Source organism: Monopterus albus, unplaced genomic scaffold, assembly GCF_001952655.1.
Source record: "Monopterus albus unplaced genomic scaffold, M_albus_1.0 scaffold19.1, whole genome shotgun sequence".
Lineage (NCBI taxonomy): Eukaryota > Metazoa > Chordata > Actinopteri > Synbranchiformes > Synbranchidae > Monopterus > Monopterus albus.
Genome location: NW_018127899.1, coordinates 2,851,608 through 2,861,651, shown reverse-complemented (window position 1 = coordinate 2,861,651; position 10,044 = coordinate 2,851,608). Strand labels below are relative to the sequence as shown.

Here is a 10,044-nt window from a genome sequence, read left to right as displayed (position 1 = left end):
TGTCCCAACCAGGCATCTGTAGTTTACTTCATTGCAAGTAAACAGGACGTGATGGAGGGGCATCGAGTGGTTAGGAGCAGCTGATGGCGTCGGTTTTGAGTCTCTCTAGAGCCTTGGTTCAAATCTGAAGTAAATGAACGGAGTGGGTGTTGTGGGAAATCGCTAACTTCTCCCAAACTATCAATTTAAATCTATGTATGCATAAAATGGGGTGAAACAAGGTTTCTGGCCTCTGCAATTCTGCTTCATTTTCCCATCTATAAAATCCAATTACATGTAGTTTTAAGTCTTAATAAGTTATGATACATACACATACAGGACCTGCCAGGCTCAGAAGAATCCCAATTGATTTTAAATCTGACATGGAGGAGCTGAGCTTGAGAGAGTGTCAGGGTTTGAGAGGATACTAGTCGTTAAGTCCCACATTCTCCTGATCCCTACAATCTCAAATGTGTGATCCCTCAGTTTGACACACTATTTTCTCAAATCCGTGCACAAACAAAGAGCAGGTACTGCCTAAAAAAAAAAAAAAAAATCATGTTGTAAACATAATGCACGTTTCAAACCCATTAGCTTTTTACATTAGCAGGCCCCAAAACCCATAGAAAGAGGTATTTTCATGTTTAACTGCAGTGACAGATATCACAGACTGTAAAGTTAACTTCTTTTTTTTTAACACTGCTCTGTTTGCTGTCATCGTGTCACAAAAGGTCTTGGTCACAGATCCAGAGGCAGTAAACAGCCCCATCAGTGTCAGCTATGATCAAGAATCACATGTTGTTCTTCTCACAGAGGCCCTAATGGAGCTGAGGACTGTGGAGACAGGGCCATTACACACACACACACTGGGAGTCACGCTCCTGTGATTATACGCCTTTAAGTCAAACTGTCATTTCTAGCGTGCAAGTGTGTGTGGTGCCAAGATGACAAGTGACCCCTTCACTTGTTGAGGGTCAGAAGCAAAGCAGAGCTCCATATTCAGTTTCCTCAGTTTCCGAGGCAACATTGTGCAGAAAGGTGCGTTTGCTTCACATGCACATACACACGGCATTTTTAGGGAATAGCAGACATCAGATGTGTAAGACACAAAGCCGACTTTGATACAAACAGCTCTGACCTCGCTCATGGCTGTTATTACACTTTCGTTTTGTATAGCCTGGTAACTTGACCTTGAGAATTAAAAACACTGAAACCTGACGGGGGTGGAAACAGACTGTAGGAATGCTAGGATTTTAAGGTAAAATTGTGAGATTGTGTTTGTTAGTCTGAGTCAGGAATGAAAGTTTCACACCAGGCCAGACCCGCAGCACTAGCAACATCTGGGTTTGAAAATAATAAATATCTCGGTATTGTGGCCGTGCCAGCCGGTGGTCAGGTTCTCAGTAGGCATCCCCTGTCCCCTGGCCACTGGGGGCAGCTGTGAGCAAACTGCTGCTTGGCACACCAGAACGAGGAGAAGAAGAAGCCAAACTCCACTAGGACAAGCCACATAAAAGGTGAGAATTGTGCTTTCCTGGAGGTGTTTTTCCAAACAGCGTAGACTACCTAGACTTTAAGGGTGGCTACTCAGTGGTTGGTTTTGCATTTGCGTATCCAGTTTCTTTGCCCATCTTTGCTAAATTGCAGCACACAGTTGTGTCCCGACTGTTTCTGCGTATAGAGGACTATCTCAGCTAGTATTGCCTTCAGCATTTCCTATGTTGATCCTTGTGCTACCAGGGACCAACTCTCAGTTCTGAGCCCACTGTAGTTTCTACATCATTTTATGGAACATGCATTGGTTTTGCATGCCCTGTAGGCAGTCACACAAGGCCACAGCAATAAAACTTCAGAACAGATTTCATTTCTAAACCTTACACAAGTTTATTTTCACCATGCCTGGAAGAATTCTGAAGAAGTGGAAATATTCAGGATTGTCACTGATTTGTACTGGAACTGAAGGACCCGAGGTTTGGCCCTTCAGGTGCGACATCCCACAATAATAAATGGTATTATTAATGAAAAGGTCCTGGGTGATTATAGAGCTGTTACGCTACATCTGCAGGAGTCATCACAGTAATTGGACGACGGTGTAATCACAGCTAATCATGTTGTCTGTGTAATTATAGTTAACTACATCTTCATTAAGTGTATGTGTGTTATTAAAGATGAGGGATGTGAATGTGCATTGCAGGCTAATTACAGTGAAGGTTACAGGGGCTGCAGAAAGTTCTACCACAAGATCAGTGTTGCCCGGTGAGGTCATCGGGTGACAGCGAGCTCGCCTAATTGGCTCTGTTTGGTGATTCAGGCAAACAGAGGGTCTACAGAAAAAAAGAAAACCCTCCGCCAGCAGAGGAAGGATGTTAAAGGGCAGCCTCATTACTGCACATACCCCCCACTGGTCACCAGGAATCCAGTGACGAACACCTCTGAGTCCTGACTGCTGCTCACTGTGACACCACAGCAAAGAAAAGACACAATACAACAGGTGACAGTGAAGCTTCTCATATAAACTTTCTGCTCATCAGCAGCAAAGTGGAGGAGAAACATCAAGACTAGTGGAGTCATCTCTCTGCAGCCAGAGTCGATCATGTAAATAAACTTTTTATTTCCAAGCTGTAAAAGTGTGTGATGTAATTGATTTTTACAGTTCAGAAACAATACGCATGCGATGCTTTTTCTTTCATCGTACAACACATTTGATTAGCAACACAAATCCATTTTATTGCCTCTGTGTAACTTAACGGCTGCACAACAGTGTTTGAAACAGAACACTGGTATAACTCACGTCACGGTGGAGCCCTGTTGTTAAATGCTAAAACCCTGCAGGAGAACATGAGGAACACAAAGAGGAGACAGAAGTAAATCATTGTTGAGCATCGCACAAAGTGTTTTCATAACAAAGAACAGTGTGACGACAGCACGCAGCAACATTTCCACAGTTAACCTCATTGCTGATGGAATATGTTGAACATTAAAAGTTCTAACTTAGCACGGTATCATGTTAACACACCCGGAAGCATGATCATGTGAACGTGACTGTCGAGGGGCCTAAAGCATAGATAAACGTGACGGGGTGCATCTGAATGGAGGAAGTGGCAAAGCCGCAGCTCCCCTCTCTCACTGCCACCACTGAAGTGCCCTTGAGCCAGGCCTGTCTCATTTTCCTGCACCAATATCGATAGCTGGTCTACTTTAGCTGCACTGGCTTACATCTCAGGAACATGACATTCACTTATAAATGTATATAAATGTCTATTAACGGTTGATTGTTAATTTTTAAAGCTCCATTTAATTTGTTACTTTGTCTTAACCATCCACATACATACAATAAACACAGTGTCACTGCTTCCCTCCACTATGCAAAAAATAAGGCCAAAATATCACGAATACGGTGGCGGCCATCTTGCTTTTTTGCAACCAGATTCTGCACGGAAGTGACCAGCTATTTTTCATATCATGAAATAAGTGATATAAAATAAAATAAAAACACTTGTTCATACATCAGCATGATAATATCTACCAATAACCACAGAAGTGACCCTTGGAAAAAACTGATCTGATTGACTCGTGTCCCATTCACCAACATGGAGGAGGAGGGATTTATGAACTATCCTGCAGCCAGCCACTATGGGGTGATCACGTTTTGATGGCTACACAGCAAAACACTTTGTACACAGAGCAGGAGAAGAAAACAGAACAATATTCTCTCCTCTGTCCACTCACCCCGACTGGTCAAGACAGAAGGCCGCCCACCACCACCAGGGTCTGTCAGAGGTTTCCTCTGCAACACTGTGAGGTCTAGACCTGACTATATAAAATGCCCTGAATTGACTGTTGTCATTAACTGAAGCTCGACAAATAAAACTGAACCGAAGTGAATTAGAAAAACTAAATATCTTTCTGGCCATCCTGTAATTAGTTGCAATGCGTTTTGATGTGGCCCATCTCAGGGGATCGGTGGGATTCATCCTCTGGAAACCATGAACGTGTCTACGAAATGATCCCAGATCAATACAAACACAGTAACTGAAAGTAGGAATCAAAACCTTGCTCAGGCTTGTTTACTTATTCTTTCAACAAATATTTACTGGTTTGAATTAGGAACCTTTTCGAACTGTGGACGTGTTCACCAACCTTTTCCATGCACAGATAACTTTTTAGGTCCAAACAGCCGAGACACACCCGGCAGAAACAGAAAGAAACTCCCCGAGAGGTTTTGCCTCCTCCTGTCAAGTCTCCCTGCTTCTGTTACTTCACTTGGATATTTGATATGTGCTGTGCATTTTCACACTACTAGGCTGTTTTCACTTGTATCTGCTCGCAGGAGAAGATTTTGTCACACAACCCATTCAATAGTGGTCCAGTTTGAAACCAGCACATGTGTGAAGTGACCAGTATCTAAACATGTTTACTCTCCAACACCACTAGGCCGAGCAGAGGGCAGCACTCACTGTGGTCTGGAGGCTTCAGCTTGGTCTGTCTGCAGCTTCTCTCCTCCCTCCACCTCCATGGTGCAGTACACAATCCGGTTTGGAGCTACAGACTTCAGTCCCTGAACCTCCACGATGATGATCTGAAACCAGCAGCAGAGGGATGAACAGAATCCGATACTCTGCTCTGTCTGGAGAGAAAATTATGCTTCCATCGACTGTGATTTCAAAACAAGGACGTTGAGCCGCTTTACGCCTGCAGGTCCGTCTGTCTCTGAGTCTTTATCCACATCGAACTAAACAATCAAACCTGTTTCTCTGTAGAAACGATCAAACGCTCCACTGCTGACTACAGGACCTCCTCCAGCTGTTTTTGGGAATACAGCTACATCATTCACTGCTGATTTAAATGCAGCAAAATTTAACATACTGCTTTTTATTTTTGCAATAAAATGCAGGAATTTACGAGTTAGAGAAAATTGTGTTTAAGAAATTTACAAAAACATAACATACATAATGCTGCCGCTGCCCTTTCAGGGTATTGCACACAACATGTTTTGTATTTGCTAGTATGTGTACAGTATTTGCCTTTTTAATGTGATGCCATGTGAGGATGTCCACCTGTCCACAGTGTGCGTGACCTGCACAGGAGAAGCTACTTAAAATACTTTGTATATACAAAGTGTGTGTCCTCATCTGCCTAAAACCAAAACTGAAACAAGACACACACACACACACACACACACACACACACACACACAGATGTAAGTAAGAACTCTGACACAGTGCGAGCCCCTTACCCTGACCTACAGCTGATTCTAACCTGACCCCTGAAACCAAGCTGGAATCCTCAGACAGCTCTGTGAAGGGGCGAGGACTGGTCAACATGTCCTCAACAACAGTTTTCAATGTGTCCACACACCGTAAATCATAAACACACAGACCTCCAAGGTGAAGGACAGCACGACGTCCGACTTGGACAGAATGTCTCCCTCGTCTCCCATGTCCAGGAAAGAGTTGTTCATGGAGGAGCGTTTGAGCTTCTGCTTGAAGTCCGGACCTCCCCTGGACACTGGCAGACTCTCCAGGTTTGCCATCAGCAGGTTGACTGACGAACGCAGCTCCTCCACATACAGAGCATCCATGTCAGGAGAGATGAACTTTGGGCATCTCTTCTCCTGCGGGACACAGGTTCAGGTTTCCTTCACATCAACACACACTTCTTTAAACAAGCTAAAGGAGGATGTTGGCCATAAAACTAAAAAAGCAAATTCAGCTATAATAAGATAATCTTGTAAGTTTAACTCAAATTAGTTGACCATGTGACCATGTCATGTGACTACAAACAGTAAAATCATCACTTGTAGATGTGCTTACAACTGTATGACCCAACAATCAGGACACAGCCAGGTGAAAGGACAAACTATCATACAGGAGCGACAGGGCTTTGTTAGCGCCGTGTCAAATCTCCCACTGCTAAATGCTCCACTGTGTTCAACAGCCGGTCTCAAGTGTCTGCTGTTTGCTGCTGAGTAAGTCATAACAGTGGGTCTATCAGAACTCGTCTGATGAAAAGTAAATGAGGCTAAAGTTGCCCAGAGCTCCGAGTTGGTAATAATCCCCTATGGTTTGTCACCAGAGGAGACGTTTCCCATTACACAAAGTCACTGCTGACATGAAAACGTTAAATGCAGCTTTACAAACAGTTGTTTTATCAGTTTTAGATCATTGTGACATGATTTGTTTGGATTTTATAAACTGCTTCTACTGACACTTTGTTAGTATGAAAGAGTGAAAGTAATGAGCAGGACAACTTCATGTTTAAGCATCAGGCAGTAAAACAGTAAATCCTGACTTCTCAGGTTGGACAGTTCAGTCTGCAGGGACACGACCAGTAAGAAAGGAAAGCCTACATCAGGAGGAAACACAAGTCAAATAAATAAAATAAAAGTTGTGTGTGTTTCTCACCCTCACAATCTTGTCAGCCAGTTGCAACCTGCCATCCAGCTCCCTGCGGATCTGAGCTGCCTGCTCGTCCACATTATCCAGCTGGGAAGGAGAAGATTAAAAACAGGAAACGATCAATAAACCAATCAAGAGCTGAAATAGAGGCACATGAAAGGTCTGTTCAGGTGTGGATGGATAAACCAATCAGCAGCTGAAGTGTAATCAGCCAATGAGGATTAGTGGCTGTTAGTGTTTATAATTATTTTGCATATCGATTTAAATACTTTCATCACCCCCAGCTTCCATCCCTTGACCGACTGCTGGGCTTAAACCTGGCTCACAAAGCACAGACGCAACAATGACACTGTTGAGTTGTCAGAGTTCACAGGCTGATGAAACAGAAACATTACTACCAGGCTGTCAACCTGTAGGAGAAGGACATAAAGACGAGGGAAGAAACTTTCTCAGTTGTGAAAAAGTTGAAGTTTGTGTTGTTTGAAGGCTTCACACTGGAGTGGAAACCCGCCCCCAAGTCATCTGTTAAACCCGATGTCAGCGAGAGCCAGAGAGGAGATGAAATCAAAAAAGAGCAAGATCAGCTTACTGGGCAGAAAAATCAAGCCTCGTCTCAGATCTGAAATGAGCAGAAGTGTCTAAAGTGACAATCGCAGATAGAACCGCTTTGATGGAAAACGCCTGAAGTGGAACTTTCACAGCTGATAACAGAGAGAGAAGAGAAGCTGTTTAATTTGAGCTGGTTTCAAAACGAATCCCAGAGAATCAGCTAAAAAAAAAAAATCAGCCTCCAGCGTCTCATTTACACGGATCCAAGCTTCCTTCAGTCACACCGAGGAGCGACCCTGCTCCACAGCTGAAGAGACAAACAGTGAGAAGCAAAAGTCAAAATCAAACAAGAGCGGCATCCCCAGATGGACACATCGGTCTCAGAGCCTCATCTTCTGCAACAGGGACCCCGGTTTCTCTCAGCTAGTTTCATTAATAAAAGCTTGTTTTTCTACGAGATCTTTTTTCATTGAAGACAAAGTCAAGGTTGAGTTTATTCCTGGTTGTGTGTCTGGTTTATAACACTCAAATCTAATTAACTTTAGTGAGATAACAGAGCCTCCCCCCCAGCCGACCCAGGGCCTTTCTATGTAGAGTCTGCATGTTCTCCCTGTGTGGGTTCTCTCCAGGTGCTCCGGCCTCCTCCCACAGTCCAAAGACATGCAGCTTAGGCTGACTGGTGACTCTAAATAGCCCGCAGGAGTGAGTGTGGTTGTTTGTCTACATGTCAGCTCTGTGACACACTGGGTGCCCCACTGGCAAACTGTCCAGGGTGGCCCCTGCCTCTCACCCAGTGTCGGCTGGGATTGGCTCCAGCACCCTGGAACCCTGTTCAGGATAAGAGGTATAGATAATGGATGGATGTTATGATGGAGCTCACAGTCTGTCCATGCTAATGAAACTCCATGTACAGTAGGTTTCATCCAGCGGAGTTTCACAAAAAGGCAACACCACAAATTAAACATCCTGCATGCCAGAGTCAAACCTTTTTATGGGTTTACTGTACATGTTTAAGACATATCACTGCTTAAGTCAAATACCTGCATTGCACTTCTGCTACAACACAAAACAATCAGAGTTAGTCTGTGCTGCCATGGCGCCCCCAGTAGCCATGAGCCCCAGTCATCCTAATTCTTTGCAACACAGGCCCTTAAAAATCTGACATTTTTAAGATGTAACATTTAATTTTAAAGAAAGCATTCTCAAGAAAATAAATTGGTTTCCTACCTGATTGTTAGATAAAACCACTGAAATGGAAGCCATGTTGGCTGTTACTAAATTATGCAAATCAGTAAAATAATAACAGTAAAAAAAGCTATTTTTTAAAAGTAAAAATGCCATTTCAGGATACAATTCTAAAAATGGAAGACGCCTACAAACCCATATAAAATATGATGTGCTGGGAAATAAATTGCACCTTTTTTATCAACTAAGTTAATATTTATGTTTAAGCAACCCACACACTTGATTTATTGCTGATGAATGACTTGGAACAATGAATGATTTGCTAACTGATCTCATGTCAGTGTCATAATGTGATGAGCTCAACCAAGGAATTAAACTGTGTGCAAGCCATTTGACACTATAATATAGTATTGTTGCCCTTTTATTAACTGGCCTGATATTCTTCTGTGTTCCGGTGCAGTCTTTGTAGTGTGCCACCCCAAGGTTTTCACTGGCCCCATCTGCCCACCCCTCTAAATACAGGTGCTGGTCATATAATTAGAATATCATCAAAAAGTTGATTTATTTCACCAATTCCATTCAAAAAGTGAAACTTGTATATTATATTCATTCATTCATTACACACAGACTGATATATTTCAAATGTTTATTTCTTTTAATTGTGATGATTATAACTGACAACCAATGAAAACCCCAAATTCGATATCTCAGAAAATTAGAATATTACTGAATACCAATACAAAGAAAGGATTTTTAAAAATCTTGGCCAACTGAAAAGTATGAGCATGTACAGCACTCAATACTTAGTTGGGGCCCCTTTTGCCTGAATTACTGCAGCAATGCGGCGTGGCATGGAGTCGATCAGTCTGTGGCACTGCTCAGGTGTTATGAGAGCCCAGGTTGCTCTGATAGTGGCCTTCAGCTCTTCTGCATTTTTATAGTGCATTTAGTAAATGCACAAGGATATAAAATGAAAGATGACACCCTCTAAATCTGAAACAAATAAAGTTCTACGACCGTCAGCTACGGTCAGACCGAGGCTGTCGGAAGCTCTGACCCACGTGTTCTTGCACATTTGGCAGACAACAGCATCTGTTGGAAGAGGACATCAGAGACAAGTACTGACACACCCACAGCTTAATTGCATGTGCTAAAATTAAGCACGCGCACAGATCGGAGCACATTCAGGCTTTGTTGCCATGACTTCCATTATGTGGTTTTTGTTTGCAGGCTTTCTGCCACACAGAGCATTTCTATGACAACCAGCTCTCATATGAAGTTGTTCATCAAAGTCTCTGCAACATGTCAACATGTCAGAGGCTGAATCCACACATCAGACTGTTCGACACCGACATACAGACACATGAAGCGATGTGTCAACTAAGGCCTATGACACACTCAGAACAGCGAAGAGTTTGCACTCAGGTGGTCGGACTGATTAACTCTGATGTAATAATTGTTTATAAAATCAAAGGAAAGACTCAGGTGAAGACATCTGCATGAGCACACACAGTTTTCGTGTATAGCATTTATTCTGGGCAAGAGCTAGTTCGCCGGTCTGTCATCAGTGACGTGCGGTCAGGGGAGGCAGAGCCTCCCTTGTCAATCTTGAAAAGAAAAAAAAAAAGTTAACCATAAAATATAATAAATGTTAATATTTGTCGGCTGGTGTGTGTTGTAGGCCCTTTTGCTGTTCGAATCCGATGTTGAAGGATTTTTTTTTTCCATAAAGAATAGCAGAATTCCCGTATGTCCCGTTCAAATACATGGAGGAGATGCGCGATGATGCAGCACTTTGCTGTGTCTCTCGGTGGATCGTGTAATCCTCACAAACTGTATGCGATGCCAATAGTGTGTCGCTGTCCTTCTATATATCGCAAATAAAATGCTTTCAAACACTCTGATTATATGCTCTGCCTTGCCATAATCTGGA

General features: G+C 43.0%; 1 protein-coding gene across 1 annotated transcript in view; it reads right to left on the bottom strand.

Moving 5' to 3' along the window:
* The window catches only part of cadps2 (Ca++-dependent secretion activator 2), a 166,801-nt gene that overhangs the window by 88,345 nt on the left and 68,412 nt on the right, over positions 1–10,044 (bottom strand). The window contains exons 4-6 of the mRNA XM_020593378.1: positions 6,384–6,464; positions 5,360–5,593; positions 4,437–4,558 (exon numbers count right to left, since the gene is read on the bottom strand). Of these exons, the coding sequence (XP_020449034.1) occupies positions 4,437–4,558; positions 5,360–5,593; positions 6,384–6,464 (437 nt within the window). The remainder of the gene's footprint in view (positions 1–4,436; positions 4,559–5,359; positions 5,594–6,383; positions 6,465–10,044) is intronic.